The sequence below is a fragment of the Mus caroli genome, chromosome 5 (assembly GCF_900094665.2).
Source record: "Mus caroli chromosome 5, CAROLI_EIJ_v1.1, whole genome shotgun sequence".
NCBI lineage: Eukaryota > Metazoa > Chordata > Mammalia > Rodentia > Muridae > Mus > Mus caroli.
Genome location: NC_034574.1, coordinates 33,125,971 through 33,142,821, shown reverse-complemented (window position 1 = coordinate 33,142,821; position 16,851 = coordinate 33,125,971). Strand labels below are relative to the sequence as shown.

The 16,851-nt window shown below is 48.9% G+C and overlaps 1 protein-coding gene across 1 annotated transcript in view; it reads right to left on the bottom strand.

Annotated features, from left to right (window-relative positions):
* Positions 1 to 12,865, bottom strand: part of Otop1 (otopetrin 1) — a 31,371-nt gene extending 18,506 nt beyond the window's left edge. Inside the window, exons 1-2 of the mRNA XM_021163861.1 lie at positions 12,451 to 12,865; positions 2,064 to 2,200 (exon numbers count right to left, since the gene is read on the bottom strand). Of these exons, the coding sequence (XP_021019520.1) occupies positions 2,064 to 2,200; positions 12,451 to 12,847 (534 nt within the window). The 5' untranslated portion in view covers positions 12,848 to 12,865. The remainder of the gene's footprint in view (positions 1 to 2,063; positions 2,201 to 12,450) is intronic.
* Between the last annotated feature and the right edge of the window lie 3,986 nt (positions 12,866 to 16,851).

Sequence of the window (16,851 nt, the reverse complement as noted above, 5' to 3'; positions counted from 1 at the left end):
CAGTGCACTTCCCACTTGTACAGTGGGAAAGCACATAAGGTCTCTCTCTCTCTCTCTCTCTCTCTCTCTCTCTCTCTCTCTCTCTCTCTCTCTCTGCCTTTCTCTGTGTGTGTGTCTCTGCATGTGTGTTTCTCTCTCTTTCTGTCTCTCTGTGTCTCTGTCTGTCTGTCTATCTATGTGTGCTTTGTCTCTCTGTGACTCTGCTTCTATTTGTTTGTGTGTCTGTCTCTGTCTCTCCATCTCTCTGTGTCTCTCTTTGTATCCCTGTGTCTCTGTCTCTATGTCTCTCTCTATGTCTCTGTCTCTGTTTCTCTGTCTTTCTCTCTGTGTGTCTCTCTGTATCTGTATCTGTATCTGTTTCTATCTGTGTATCTGTGTGTCTGTCTCTGGCTCTCTGTCTGTGTGTGTGTGTGTTTCTCTATATCACTCTCTGTCTCCCTCTCTGTGTCTGTCTGTCTATCTGTTTCTGTGTATGTGCGTGTCTGTGGGGGGGGGGAGGGGTGTCAAGGGAAAACTTTGTGAAAATTATTCTCTCCTTCTATCTTTTGTGGGTTCCAGGGCTGTGACTCAGGTCTCCAGTCGTGTACATAAGTACCTTCAATGGATGAGCCACTTTGCTGGCCCATTTGTTTATGTTGAGAACATACTTGGAAATAGTCCGTTAATTTCTGCCATCCATAGTTGCCCCCTCTCCTATGCTGCAGAATATTAGAAGTTATTGCTCCTGTGCAGCTACCTCCGTACCTAGCAGCTACCCCCTCACAGGTCCTCACACATCCACAGCCTTCCCAGGCTCTGCCAGTCACTAGTGCTCTCCACACTTCCACATGGCCAGCCTCTTCCTATCCATATATGAGTGACAACATAGTTGTTTGTCGTTCTATGCCTGACTGTGGGATGTAGTACAGTTGGTAGAGTCCCAGCCTAACATGCAAGAGGCTTTGTGTCCAATCTCCAGCGCTCTGTAAAACAAAGTATTAACCTGCAGGCCTGGAATCCCAGAACTTCTGAGGTGGAAGCAGAAAGATCAGGAGCTCAATGGCTTCCTGGCCAATCTGAGTTACATGAGGTCTGTCTCCATCGTGGACTCATTTCATTCAGTGTAACCATCCTCCCATTCCAGTGTGTCACTGCCTGTGGTGGTGTTCCACTAGTGCCGTGGCTGACCACTGTTCCATTGCGGGTACCTAGCATCTTTCATCATCCATTCATCTATCAATGGACACTGTATTTGTTACTTAGCATCGACTGAACCACAGTTCCTGATAGAAACTGCTTAAAGGAGGAGGGCTTGTGCTGGCTCAGTTTCATGAGGTCTCTGTCCTACCTGGCAGACTTCACGGTGGCAGGAGTGTATGACAGAGGCTTGTCGCATCATGTCAGACCAGGAAGCAGAGAAAGAGACTGGAACAAGGCCAGACCCAGTGGCTGTGCTTGTAGCCATCAAAACTCCAGCCCAGTGACCTACTTCTACCTGCCAAGGCCTACCTTCTAACAATTCCATGGACTCCAAAAGTAGTGCCACCAGCTGGGGGGACATAAACTCAATACATGAAAACATTTTGTGTATCGTAAATGCTATACAGACTCTGGCCATGCCTTTCCTTATCAGGTGACTCACAGCCACTAGAGAGCCCCGCTGAGATCAGATGCTGCACCAGGGTCTAAAAGTCTCTGCAGTCAGGAGTATGTTTGTCTTTCTATCCCTGACTGCGAGATGTTGCACAGTTGGTAGAGTCCCGACCTAAAACGCAAGTGTTTTCGGCCTGTGAACTATGCATTTAAAGGCCATCTATCAAATCCTTACTTCTTAGTGAAGTGGAGTTCTGTCGTCCATGCTAAAAACAAGAAACTCAAGGGTCCAACCCACAAGAGGTGAAACAAAAGAGTCCCAGTGTTCCAGAGAAGTAACAGGGCCAGCTCATTATTCCTGACAAGAGCCACAGATGCGTGCTAAATCTGACTCCCACCAGCTCGATGTGTTGGTGTGGGCTTTTACACACCTCAGGACACACTTGCCTGAGCTGGAGCAGAGACAGCATGAATAAGCACCAGGAGTTTACCTGCAATAGGGTATGCACTGCATGGGTGACTGGGAAAACTCCCTCGGTGGCTGACAAGCACTCTGAGAATCCAATGAAGTATGCGACTTTCAAGCATCCCAGGACGACGGTGATAAACGCAAACAACGTGATGCTTCCTGGATGGGAGAGACACATGTGTGTTAGCGTGCACACAGGGCCATCCCAAACAAACTATGTAAGTTTTACAGCATGTGGGTGTGAGGTACGTACCGAGACCAAACAGTGAGAAATGCAACGCCCACAGGTGAAAGAATGAAACTAGGACTTTCTTCATACTGTATGCAAGCACGAACTCAAAACTATTCAAACACTCAAATATCAAAGTTAAAAAAGACAAAACTATCAGGAAAAAAATATAAGAGAATGCTTTATGAGATTGAATCAGGCAATGAATTACATCAAAATGAATACTCTCAACCAAGAAAGAAGGCTCCAAAACTGGGACAGAATATTTGAAAAATAACTTTTGTGGTGGTTATGAAAATGATCCCCATAGACTCAGAGAACGGCACTGTTGGGAGGTGTGGCCTTGTTGGAGTGGGTGTGACCTTAGCAAAGTGGGCATGGCCTTGTTGGAGTGGGTGTGGCCTTAGCAAAGTAGGCATGGCCTTGTTAGAGTGGGTGTGGCATTGCCGGAGTGCGTGTGGCCTCGTTGGAGGAAGTATGTCACTGGAAGCAGGCATTGTGGTTTCAAAAGCCCGAACCTGGCCCAGTGTCACTCTCTCTTCCTGCCAATCCAGATATAGACCTCTCAGCTATGTCTCTAGCGCCATGGCTACCTGTATGACATCATGCTTCCTGCCATGATGAGAATGAACCAAACCTCTGAACTGTAAACCAACCCATTAAATGTTTTCCTTTGTAAAAGTTGCCATGGTCATGGTGTCTCTTCACAGCAATAAAACCCCAAGACACTCTCTACAGAGTCCTTAATATCTAGAGCATACAAAGACATCTGCAGTATTAAATTATCCAAACAAACGTGAACAGACATTTCTCCAAAGATAATATTAAAAACAGATACTAACTACAAGACACCCCAAACCTCTAAAAATGAAGGAGAGGCAAGCCAAGACCAAGAGACACCAAGTCACCGCTGCTAAGATAGGTGCTATTTTTGTTAAAGATTAAGTTAATCATCGTGTGTGTGTGTGTGTGTGTGTGTGTGTGTTTCTGAGTGTGTGTGTTTCTGGGTGTGTGTGTTTCTGGGTGTGTGAATGTGCACCATATGTTTTCAGTGCCTTCAGACCAGAAGAAGCCATCATATCCTCTGGAACTGGGGATACAGAGAGTTGTGGAGTCCTGGGAACTAACCCTGATCCTCTGTGAGAATAGCAAGTACTCCTAACCACTGAACCATCTCTCCAGCTCCTAAGATAGATGCTAACAACAAACAAACAACACGGGCTGGGTAGTTGGCTCGGTTTTGAAGCACTGTGCTGGAAAGCTTGAAGACTTGACTTCAGCTCTCCAGTAGACACATAAAAACTGAGCATGGCTGCATCCCACAGATGGAGAGATGGGAGATTTAGATAGCTAGACCCCTGGAGCTTGCTGGCCAGCTAGCCTTGCCTATTTGGTGATATAGTAGGCTAGTGAGAGACCTATCTCAAGCAAAAGGGGATGGTACCTGAGGAGTGACACTGAAGGCACCAGCCATCTGATGACCACATACATGCATCTACATATGCACAAATTCGTATGCACAGGTATAGATGCACACACACACACACATAAATAAATAAAAGTAAACTAGAAAGTTGGTGTCTTAAAACTCAGTAGGAAGAGTGTCTGTAGGAGCAATCAGAAAAGGCCTTGCCTGGTAAGGTAAAGAGTTAAGCAGTTGTTTCTTCATATCGGTGATTTTGACTGAAAAAGAGAAACAAACAAAAACATGCATATAGAGGAGTCTGTCCAGGAATTACAAAACATGTTTGGAGGTTACTGGGAAAATGCAAATATGAGCAAGAAAAGCATCCGTGAGCAGTGTCTGAGCTCCTAGGCCCTCCTGGCACCCGTGGCATGACTCACACATCCTCTCTCACGCACAGAGGAAACCGGATCACATGTGCTGGGCACTGAGACACGAAGGTGGAGCCAGGCAGGATCGATCGAATTACAAGGCCTCTGGTGAAATGCAATGCAACAGCCCTGTTCACTCCTGCAGCTCAGAGCCCTACAGAAGTGATGAGAGGTCAAGAGGTCCAGTTTTCTTAGTCCTGGCAATCCCCCAGGGAAATCAGAACCTCTGTAAGAAAGATTCAGATGCAGATAGTTGCACCCAACCAATGAACAGAAGCAGCTGACCCCTGTTGTTGAATTAGGGAAGAATGAAAGAAGTTGAGGAGAAGGGCAATCCTGTAGGAGCACCAGCAGTCTCAATTAATCTGCACCCCTGAGATCTCTCAAACACTGGACCACCAAACAGACAGCATACACCACCTGATATGAGGCCTCCAACATACATACAGTAGAGGACTGCGGGGCCTCTGTTCATTCAGAGATGATGCACCTAACCCTGAAGAGACTGGAGGCCCCAGGGAGTTTAGAGGTCAGGTGGGGTGGGTGGTGGAAGCATCCATGAGGAGATGGAGTGGGGTGGGGAGGAGGTGTGGAATGTGGAGCAGTCAGAGGGTGAATGGGGGGCAGGATGGGGAATGGAATATGGAGTGTAAAAAATAAATTAAAAATTAAATTAAATTTAAAAATTTAAATTAAAAAAAAAGAATGGAGATTCAGTACCAATGCTTTCAGATTGGTTGACAAAAAAAAGGTTCTTTCTGACTGGGGGGGGGGGTGTGGAATAATAGTAACAGGACAAAGTAAGGCAGCCTGGTTGGGTGGCTATGGAACCCTGGGCACATGGCAGGTGTGTGTGTTCCTATGTGTCATCTCCCTAACCCTAGCCTCAGTTTCCCTACCTACTGAATGAAGATCGTCTAGAGTAGTGGTTTATAAACCTGAGCATACATCAGAGCTCCCTGGAGAGAGAACTGATGAAGGTCCTGTTGCTGGGCACTACACCAGTTTTTGGCTTGATCAGTCTGAGGTGGGGGCCTCAGTACCTCCAGCAATTTCCGTAGTTGGGGAGATGAGGTTGTTCTGGGGAAAGTGATGTAATGTTTCTGTGATTGACAGGACATTGGTTCTGCCATGAAACCCTCCCAGGCCCTCTTATTTGAAGATGTCCCTTCCTCCCAAGCATCCATTCCCTCGTCTCCTGATACAGTCTGAGGACTCTTCCCGTCTGAGTTTCATTGTAATCTATGTGTGTCCCAAAGTACATGTGCAGGTGGCTCAGCCCTCACTGTGATGGTTGTGGTGGGGAGGGGTGATAAGAACCTTTAAAAGGAGATTGGATGGTGATCTAATCTGAAATATAGCGTACATGTGTGAAATTATCAAGGAGTAAATTTTTAAAATATCGTAATTTAAAAGGCAAGCATGAGGATATAACGCAAAATAAAATATATAATTGTAATCATAATTACGTGGCAACAATAGTCAGACGTGAAAAACATAAGGCATCTGAAAATGATCCCGATTGTCTCATCTACTGGGAAGCAAGGTCAGAAAGATGGAATTAAAAGTGAAGTGGGGGAATATGCTCTCTATAGGACTAAGTGGTTAGTGAGAGGTTAGGGGTGGGCAAGGGGAAGCAGGAAACACAGAGAGTGGGAAGGGAAGGTCACACACAACACACAGAACTTAGAACAAAGAATCCTTCCCATTACAAACGGTAAGACATAATGGATGAGAAAATGTAACAGTGTATGAAACTCAGTAATAGGACGTTTGGCCAGGCAGTGGTGGGGCACACCTTTAATCCTAGCACTTGGAAGGCAGAGGCAGGTGGATCTCCATGAGTTTCAGGACAGCCTGGTCTACATATTATTATTGTAATTGTTTGAGATAGGGTCTTACTATACAGCCTTTCAGGCTTACTTTCAGGACAGCTAAGTCTGTATAGTAAGACCCTATCTCAGACAATTACAATAACAATTCGCTTTTACATCTAACTAATTAAAAAGAGAGCAGAAAATTTCAGGACCATAAAGTGTGTGTGTGTGTGTGTGTGTGTGTGTGTGTGTGTGTGTGTGTGTGTGTGTGTGTTTCAGAACATAAAGGCAAAATATATAGGGTCACAGAAGAACCAAATCACACAATTTTCTCTCNATATATAGGGTCACAGAAGAACCAAATCACACAATTTTCTCTCTGTGTAAAACTTTGCCTCACCTAAAAACACAGCATATAATTTTTCTGTCTATGCGTACGTGTGTGTGTATGTGTGTGTGTATGTGTGTGTGTATGTGTGTGTGTGTGTGTGTGTGTGTGTGTGTGTTTCAGAACATAAAGGCAAAATATATAGGGTCACAGAAGAACCAAATCACACAATTTTCTCTCTGTGTAAAACTTTGCCTCACCTAAAAACACAGCATATAATTTTTCTGTCTATAGTACATTGAAGAGTATCCATGATGCCAGAAGAGGCAGTAAAATGGAACATGGCAAAGAGGCTGCCTACCTTCAAGTCTTGTTTTCTGCCATTTATTGATTGAGAACTTAGGCATTTATGTAACCTCTATACCTCACTTTCCCAATCTGTAATATGAGGATAATGATTATAATGTTTCCCACAATGCCTCAGTATACTGAGAAGACTCGGGGTCATTCCATAGAATTCCCCTGGAATACCCAGAAAGTTCTATGGATAGGCTGTTACCATCGGTACCTTCTCTCCATCCCACTGAAGAAGAAAACTTAATGAGTTGGAACCAAGTTGAGTGTCAAGCACCCTAGGGTGGACTGGATGGCCCAGCAGGTAAAAGCGCCTGCCATGAGGCCTGAAAACCCCATGTAATAGAAGGAACTCCCCAGAACCCATAAAACAAAGGAAAAGCCAACTTCTGCAAGTTGTCTGCCGACTGCCACATGCATGCTATGGCGCACACACACACCACTATAAAAAACAAAAAGATAATCAACTAGCTACATTACGTGACAATAATCTAAGATACCCAGCCACCTGTCTGGTGCTGGCACCAAACACCCCTCTAGGAGTCTAGAGTACTGAACAGGTGGACAGCTCCAGAGTTCGCCTACCTCTCTACTCCCTGGAAAGACGCTCCCCAGGGTATCATGACCAGCCATCATCTGCTTGCTACCTGGACACAGATGCTGGGAAGCTCACAACCCCTCACAGCGTGTCATCCGTCACAGAGATTTCCTTAGGGCTTAGGTTTGAAAGTGTGTCCTTCTATTGAAGTGCAGGATGCCTCCCAGAGCCCTTCATCTTCTTCTCTGGAGCTTCCAGCATGGTCCACCCTCTGTCTACTCACTCACTGTGGTGGCTTGAATAGGAATGGCTCCCATAGGCTCATGTGCTTGAATGCTTGGTCACCAGGTAGTGGAACTTCTGTGACCTTGTTGAAGTAGAAGTGGCCTTGTTGGAAGAAATGTGTTACTGGATGGGGGGAGGGTGAGCTTTGGGGTTTCAAATGCTTAAACCAGGCCCAGTGTGTCACTCTGTCTTCCTGCTGCCTGCTGATGTAGAACTCTCAGCTACCTCTCTAGCACCATGTCTGCCTATGTGCTGCCATGCTTCCCACCATGAAAATGGACTAAACCTCCGAAATATAAGCCAATTAAATGTTTTCCTTTATAAAAGTTGCTGTAGTCAAGGTGTCTCTTCATAGCAATAGAACATTGACTAAGACACTCACCCATACATCCACTCATACATTTCCACTTACACACACACACACACACACATGCACACCACACCCATTCACCTATAAGTACATCCACCAGTCCATTCACTCATACATTGCCACAATCATCAGCCCATCCACCCGCCCACCTACACACACTAAATAAATATACCCATCCATCTATCCATCCATCCACCCACCCACCCATTAACCACCCATCACACATAGCCTCCACTGATTCAGTTATTCTACAGATACCATCTGGCCCTCATTACACATTAATGCAGGATCTCCGGACACCATGGAGAGCATATTCAGGAAGTGCCTGTACCTTCAGGAACTCACAGTCTGTTCAGCCTGACAAACAGTAAGTGCCTAATACAATCTCCTGCAGGATTGGTGCCGGACAGATGGTGGCCAGGTGTCATGAGAACAGCAGCACAAGGGTTGCAGTAGCCTAAAGGTGGCAGGAACGGTTTCCCAGATGAGACTCCTGTGTTAAAAGCCCAGGACTACTCTGAAGTTGACAGATGAAGGCTCATAGCATTTCCTATCATGGGACTGCCACATCCTTCTGTCTTCTGGACTCAACAAACCTTTCCTGCCCCTGGGACCACTGTCCTACAAATACCTATGAGACTCCTACGGTTTTACTTCCTTTCCAAACAATGCTAACCCTCCTCCCCCCCACGCCCCATCTAGGTTACAGCTGTAAGAAAATGAATGAGTGCTGCTGCTGATTCCTAGCACTGCATAAGCCAGGTGTGGGAGTACATGCCTGCAATCACACGGAAGGCAGAGGCAGGGGCATTAAGAGTTCAAAGACATCCTCAGTACATAGGAAAGCTGAGGCTAGCTGGGATGCACATGAGGCCCTGCCTTTTCAAAAGAAAAAGGAAAGGAAGAGAGTAGAAGAGAAAACAGAAAGATGGGGGAGGAGAAGGCAGGGGAGGACGGGGCGGGGGGAGGAAGATGAAGTGAGGCAGGGGAGGGTAGAGGAGAGGAAGGAGGGAGGATGGAGTTAGCCAAACATAACCATGCTTCTGGAAGAGTCTCGGGATCTGGTATTGCTCTCCCTGTGTGCCCATCCCCCAACCTTAGCTGGGTGCACCCATCTCGATTGTCCTTTTCCTTGACCTGTGATGGGTCCCCATGAAGGCTGGGACGAAGCCTTGGTCTGGTGCTTGGCTCATTGGGTTCTCTGGGGAGTCAATCTCTAAGCATCCAATCCTTTCCAAACTCCTCATCTGCTCCCACCGTGTGCACTACACTCCTGACTCGTTTGCCTCACAGTAATAACGTACTTACCTCTCTCCCTTAGAAGCGCCTCTAAGCAGTTAATATGCATAAAGTCCCTGATTCTCATGACAACTTGATTTGATAGACAATAGCATATTCCCCATTTTACAGGTAAGAAAACTGAGGCAGAAAAGTGAAGCTCTGTGTATGGAAGCCATGCTTCCATCCATCGTTGTCTGCCACCTTCATTGTCTTCCCGCTTCTTGCCCACCTCTGCCCACTCTGTATGAGGCCGTGCCAGGTGATGCAGCTCTACACTGAGAGACCAGCAGCACAAGGCAGTAGTCAGGATGGGCCTAGGCCCCTAAGAAAAAGTCAGTTTGACATAGCCACAGCAAACGTTCACGCATAGCAAGGCTTCCTTCACCACTGTCCAGGGCAGAGGTCTAAGACCCTCCTGCTCAAAAGACAGAGAGGAAGGGGGGTTGGGAGTGGAGAGCCAGGATGTCACCCATACTGTCACCTGTACTGTGATGCTGTACCATCATCATCACCCACACTATGGAGTTGTTTCCAGTGACATAAAGCTAGCCTCTCCATGAAGCCCATTTCCACGGATGGCCTGTGGTAGCACACTGGACAGAGCTCTGGAGAAACTCAAGTTTAGATGTGCCTTGTTTAAAAACAGAAACTGAAGAATCGGAATTGTAGAGTAAATTCAGGGGTGATCCCCCATTCACGAAATCGGCTCTGACAGGCTGTGATGAGTCTAGCTTCCCAAACAATAAGTGTGCTTATAACCACCAGTGTTCCAGAATTTGTGTTCAAAATACTTCTGATCTTGAGACAGACAAAAGACAAGGGGGGAAAAACAACAACCAAAACAAAACAAAACAAAGCAAAAAACCCTTCTGGCCTCACCCCATTCTGAGCAGGCTAGCAATGAAGAAATTCGGGAAGTGGTGATTAACTGGTAAGAAGGCTTTTCACTGGCTACTCAGGGGGCAGACACAGGTTCTGAGGCTACAGTCATCCCTCCCAGAGAAACTCCTCCCTAAATCAGCAAAGATGGAGTTAGACCCATAGTGCAACACTGTTACCAGTTATTTAAGTGGATCAGTGGGGTTTTTTTTTGTTTGTTTGTTTGTTTGGGTTTTTTTTGCAAAGAAAATAATTCATCCCTCACAGGAAGTAGAATGGAATATTTCCTGCCCAAACAGGTACCTTGCAGATCAAACCAAACCCTACAATTTCCCATAGAAAACCTCAGTGCCTGGAGTTTCAGGGTGGGGGTCTCTATCCCAAAGCATGAGCCTCAGGGCACTGCCCTACCTGCTCCCCATACAGACAGGACAGAGACTCTGCTACAAACCAGTCTGTCCAGCTAAGAGTCCAAAGGAAACCTCAGTCCGTGCTGGGGCCAAGGTACTTCCTCTTGGCACCTTGGTAATGGTAAGCCACTTTTCGCTCCCAAACTTTCTGCAGGAAGGGCCAGCTCATGCTCATCTTCCTGCTCCTCCCCGTGAGGCAGCTGTGATTCTTATCTAACTCCTGTAAGAGCTGGAGCTCAGAAAGGTGACGGAGACGGAAGTGGGGAGTACAAGCCGTGTCTTCCAGACCAACAACTTTGCAAAGCATGTGGGTCTCGTTGGAATAGGGACACTACTATGGGGCCACTTCCAAAGGGTGCGTGCTGTTCTCCAAGCTGCCACCTGGGACCCCAGAGAGCCCATGCCAGTTCCTTCATTCTCTGTGGTACCACACCACCCAGGACCCCACCCCACTATGCCCTTTATAGGTTCCTAGGCTACTCAATGTTCCTTGATGTCCTGGACTCCCCTGAACTCTCTGAGCATCTGGATACCATGAGCCCTCCCACTCACCCTCCTCCTGGGTACCATTTTCTGAGGGTTTGCAGTTTACTCTGTGCTGCTCTCCATCTGCCTAACCTACTTCATCTCTACAGGCTGTCCGAAAGATGTGGAGTGCGTCCATAGTGAAACCTTAGCCTGTTCTCTCTCCCTGCTTCTCCCTCGGGCTTCCCAACCTTGGGAAATAACAGGGTCAGTCAGAGCGAAGAGGGGGAAGAATGGAGGGAGGCTTAAAGGAAGTGGGGGAAGAGGAAGGAGGAAAAGAGGAAAGAGAGCTACAAGGAGGAAGCAAGAAAGAAGGAAAAGGATGGTAAGGGAGAGAGACAGGAAGTGAGGGGAGAGAAGAGACAGAAGTCAGGAGGGAGGGGAGAGGCTGGAGGGGAAAGAGATGGAGGAGAGAGGAGGTGAGTGAGGGGAAAGGATGCTTCTTCTTGGGAAAGGGTTAAAATGTCAACATCCTGGAGTAACCTCCTGTCTATGTGATGTTGACCCCCCCCCCAGCTGCCATTCATAATCCACAAACCCACGAGCTCCCTCAAACTTCCATTTTCAAGAATTCAGATAGTTTGTGGTCATGCAGTTTTTTTTTTTTTGTTTGTTTGTTTTTTTGTTTTTTGTTTTTTTTGGAGGCAAGATAAACTGATCTCTGAATGTCTCTACTCAAGGCAAGGGCAATTCTGATGGAAGGGCGCTGAGGTCACACCCTTGAATCACTCTCTAGTCCAATCCAGCCTGAGGTCCCCCTCTGCAGAGGCTCAGACTGGAGCTGGGGTCGTAGAAAAGCAGGGAATATGCCTGAGGTCAAGTGTGCAAAAATTGGGAGGCGGCCTCTGAGGGAAATTACAGTCTAAGATGAGAAAGTGGGAGGAGGCACCTTTGCCCTGGATCCCGGCTGCTCCCTTTGCCCTGGATCGCAGCCCTCTCCCTTTGCCCTCGTGTCTCCGGCCCCCTTTGGCCCATTTGGGTCTGTTTTCAATATGGGCAGCCCCTCTAGCATGCAGTGAGGTCATCCCTCAAGACCATGACCTCAGGATTCCCCTCATCCTCTCAGCACCTCCTTCAAGCCAGGCTCCTGTGGCTTGAAGCGTCACAGGCTCCCCCCAATGGGGTGAAGAGGCAGTCCAGGCCACAGCAAGAGTGGGAGTGTGAACAGAAACACAGAATGGAGCCGTAGGATACGCTTCAGTCTCAGGGAGGCCTTAGCCCATGGAAAGCAGGACAGGGAGAAGGGTGGAATAGCATTCCAAGAGAAGGAACCGAATATGCTAATACTGACCGGAACTGAGTCTTTGACAGCCTACAGCCCAGGATGAGAGCTGAGAAAAGAGTTTATCTGAGACCAGATCATAGAAGCCTTGAGCGCCAAGAGGGAGAGAGTGGCTTGCAAGCCCGAGCCTGAAACATTATAACAAAGTGTTAAGCAGGAAGACCTTCGAGCAGAGCCTAAGGCAGACAAGGGAAACTCGAGAGGAGGGCGGGAAAAGAGATGAGGTATAGAGCTAAAGTTCGCTCTCAAGGAGAGGCGTGGAGGGTAGCACTCACCGCGGAGCCAGCGCGCACCCGCGTGCGTGTCCTTGGGGCGGATGAGGCGGCGCTGCATGTAGCTGCGACCCACGTACCACAGCATCCAGAGCAGCTGCAGCAGCATAAGCGCGGTTAGAACGCACAGCAGGTCGCTCTTGCCCACGCCCGTCGCGTGCACCGCCCAGGCCAGCAGGAACAGCAGCCCCGCCACGAACACGTTCAGTCCATACTGGCTGCTCAGAGTCTCCGCCAGCTTCTGCGGGACGCTGGCGCCGCGCCGGGGACCGGAAGCTTGTGGAGACCCTCGGGCTAGGGGAGGCGGGGGCGGAGGGCATGCCGCGATCCCCGACGGCGCGGCACGCGAGGAGCCTGAGGATGCTGCGGGAGAAGAGGGCGCGCCCAGGCCCCCAGGCATCTTCCAGTCTGGTCCCCGGGCGGCTGCTCCCTCCCCGCACGTTGCTCCTGGCTCCTGTCCTTTCCCCCACGCCCTCTGGGCACCAGCCCGGCTTGCCAGTGCCCTCAGATCCTGCTCTCCTCCAGTACTCCCTGCCCTCAGTCAGGTCCCAGCCGCTGGCCTCCCTCCCAGAGCTCTTGATAGTCGGCTCAGGTCCCTGCAACCCGTTGCCCCTGCCGCTGCGCCTCGAGCCCTGCTGCACCTCTGCCCTGCCAGTGCCACCCGCACCCCACCCCCGCGCCCAGCCCGCCTACCCCACCCCGGCTCCCCGGAAACGCGGGACTGCAACAGGTGCCGCCCGTCGGCTCCGGGACTGGTGGGGAGGGGTGGGATACCAGGGGACACACGGAATCGTGGGAGCTAGCTCAGAGGGTTGCTGAGGGCGTGGCTGCTCCAGGATTGTGTCCCCGACCCCTAGACTTTTGGGTGGGCCCTCAGGGGTCGAGCTTGCATGGGTCCTTCTCATCTGTGTGCCCTAATCCCTGCGGCTATCTACTGGTGTTTCTTGTCTCTGCCCTCGACCTGTGAGTGGCTCAGGGTAAGAAGCAGGGGATGGGCATCTTTGCGGAGTCTCTCCGTTTGTCCCTTGTAAGTGCCTGTGTGGGGACCTGAGTGAGAGCCTCGACGATGGCTAAGTGGTGCCACTACACAAGGACATGTCATCCCTCCTTATCCTCTTCTGGAGATGATTCTAGAGAGAGTTGAGCAGGGAAAAAGGTCCCCAGTGGTCTCGTTGTAGTCTCGAGAGTCCAAATGCTTCCTTTCCAAAGCTTTGCACTGAGACAGTCCCCTAGGCGTTCCGCTCTGGTGCCAAGAGGAAGCGCAGCGGATTTCTGCGAAAGAGCGTCCTATGGTTGACCGTGACCTGGAGGAGAGCCTGGAGCCCATCAGTGTGGTGCGAGAGGGCAATGGGGAGCAATCGAGACATCGGGCTCGGAGAGGACAACGCGAGGCAAAGCACAGGCCGAGACGCCCGCTCCGCCTTCTTTTTAACGCTCTGCTGTAGCCGATTTCAATTTCTTCATATTTTAACAAGGAAACCCACGGATTTTATTTGCACGACACCCTGCACACGGGCACGGCAACCGCTGGTGATGACTGCTAAAGGGGGATGGGATGAAAGAGGCAAGACGTCTTGGGCCCAAGGAGTTCTGGAGACTTGCCTCGCCTTCATCATTAAAATCATTTGTTCATTCCATTTATAAATAGGTAATCCGCACTGAGATATTTTCTGCACTTAGTCCAGAGGACTCAGTAAGGCCAGGCAGACCTGGAAGCCAATGGTCAGATGAGATCCGCTGTTTCCTCGGTGAAACTTTCCAGCAATCTAAGGCAACCCAGCCCTTCCAGGAGACACAGGCACCCCAGAAAGCCCCCTGCCAAGAAGGCTGAGAGGATCTCAGGAGGAGTCAGCATCTGCAAACGAATGCCATGCCTGGATTAGCTATCCTGTGGAAAGCTAGAGGCAGTTGTGGCGAGGGGGTTCCATTGTGTGCTAAGAATGACAGAAATGAGACCAGTGGGATGCCTCCCCAGGTAAAGACACTTGACACCAAACTTGACAACCCGAGTTGGATGCCCAGCCCCCACATGGTGAAAGGAGAGGGCAAATTCCTCCAGGTTTTCCTCTGACCTCCATAGGTCTGCAGTGATATACACACACTCAATAAATAGACACATAATTGTAACTTCAAAAGCCCACAAATGTTATCCTACTCAATCCCAAACCTATGTCACTCTACAGATTCCAACGAGCCTTTGACTGCCAAGGGACTGGATCTCAGAAGACATTCCGGAACGTAAATGTATCCTGTCACTTTTCCTGCACACCTTTCCCGTGGTAGCTAGTCACTGGCAAAGTCAAGCTGAGGTTGTTTTCCTTCTGAAATGATGTTCGAAGCATCGAAGAGTTCCGTGGCTCCCGTAGTGCATCCCTGCTCACCTTGCAGGCGGTTTCCCATCCCTCCGTGCACGGTGGTGGGGTAGGCATCAAAGTCAGAAGCCCACATGGACAGAATGCTACCACATGCCTAAGAGGGGCTGCTTTTCCCCTCTCTGTCATTTCACTTTCTAAAGAGATCTTTTAGTAAACATTAAAATGATCTCTGAGCTAATACCATGGTCACGTGGGTGTATACGGGGATACACATACATGTGCATATGTGTAGAAACCAGAAGGCAACCTTAGGTGTCACTTGTCCAGAACAGTTCCTGCTTCCTATTCTGCCTCAACTTATCACCTAGGCTAGGATGACTATCAAGTATCACCTAGGCTAGGATGAGTATCAAGTGAGCCCCAGGGATCCATTCAACTCTGCCTCCTCAGTGCGGGGTTATAAGTGTGTGCCATCATGCTGACATATTTTTTTTAACCTATATTCTGAGGATTGAGCTTAGGTCTTCATACTTACGAGGCAAGCACTTTACTGACTGAGCTGAGGCTCCCACTCCCTCCCATGGTCACATCTCCTTCATTAATGTGTGTGAGATCGCATGATGAGACACCCATAAGTAGACAGATGAGAATGTCAGCAACAGCCTGATGGGACATTCTGTGTGTCCAGCCCAGGAGGGAAAAATCCCCACTCCCTCCATAAGAGGGCCCAATACAGCCCTACCTCTCCCAAGCAGATTCCCCAGAGTGAGATGCCCAGTGGGCTGTTTACTGCTGGGCTCACCCAACACTGTGGATTCCTGCTGGTCATAGTTCTTTTGAGGTGCAAGCTTTTATACAGTATCCATTGGAGATCCACCCTCAGCCTTCTTCCCCCACATGTCTTGGTTTTCAGATAGTTCATCTTTCCACATCATTGATCGTCACTGAACCTCCCAGAACCCACCCATGGCCCTGGGCAGGTTTCTACTCTTGACAGTTCTTTATTCAGACAAGACAGACCATACCAGTCAATCACTGGCTCACAGGAAGAGGTTTTATTGACTACTGTCCTTCAGGGTCAGCACTAGGTGAGACTGTAAGACTGTAGGTGTCCAGTTTTAGGTTGGTGCCATCTTGCCATGCAGAAGCACCTGTAAACATGGCCTGAGCTGCTTCTCCTCTCATGAGACAGTGTCATGTTACTGTGGATGTGGATTGAAGAATTGAGGCCATGAGGCAGGTGTCAGTCTGGAAGGGATATGGACCACCTGCAGGTCAACTTGTTCTACGTCTTACATGCCACATCTGCTTGACAACAGACACCACTGTGCGCGAGCAACCTTGTGGTTGGCTAGATCAGATAGTATCCAGCTCATAATGGAAACTGTGGTCCTGTGGTCACTTAGTTGTCAGAAATAGGAGAGAAGTTGTCTGATGGAAAATAACTTATCTGTAAAAGGCCATTTTCACCCTTCAACCCTCTAGATCTGCACGATTCTCTGGCCGGTTCCTGCCAGACCATATCCAGCACCATATGCCAAAGCTACCTCATGTGTCCTTGACTTAGTTAGACTGTAAGATCCAAGTCTGGGCAGCTGGAAGTACAGGCTGGTGGACTACAGTCACCATATTGCCATTACCCAGTCAGAGCCGTGATGCTGACTTGTAGGCTCCACCTGCAAATCAGCTAGTCATACATGTATTTAAGGATGGTGAAAGCCACAGCCCTTCCTTTTGAATCTAGGAAACCCAAGCTGCCCCCATGGAGAGGTCAACAAAGAGTGAACCCCCGTAGCCAGCACCCACCGCCAACTTCAATGAAGCATCTTGGAAGGGGCTTGTCCAATCCCAGCTGAGTCTTGCTCCTGTGAGGCAGAAACAAGGTGTCCCAGCCAACTCCTGCTCAGATTTCAGATTCCTGAGCAGAATAAATGGTGGCCGTTGTTTCAAGCCACGTACATGAGGGTGTGGTTTGTTATGCAGCAATAGATACCCGGAACATACAGACGAAAGCGGGACTGAGTCCAAAGATCAGATGAGACCTGGGAGGTTTTCTCCAGTGACCCCTGTCGATGGGACACAGGGCTGT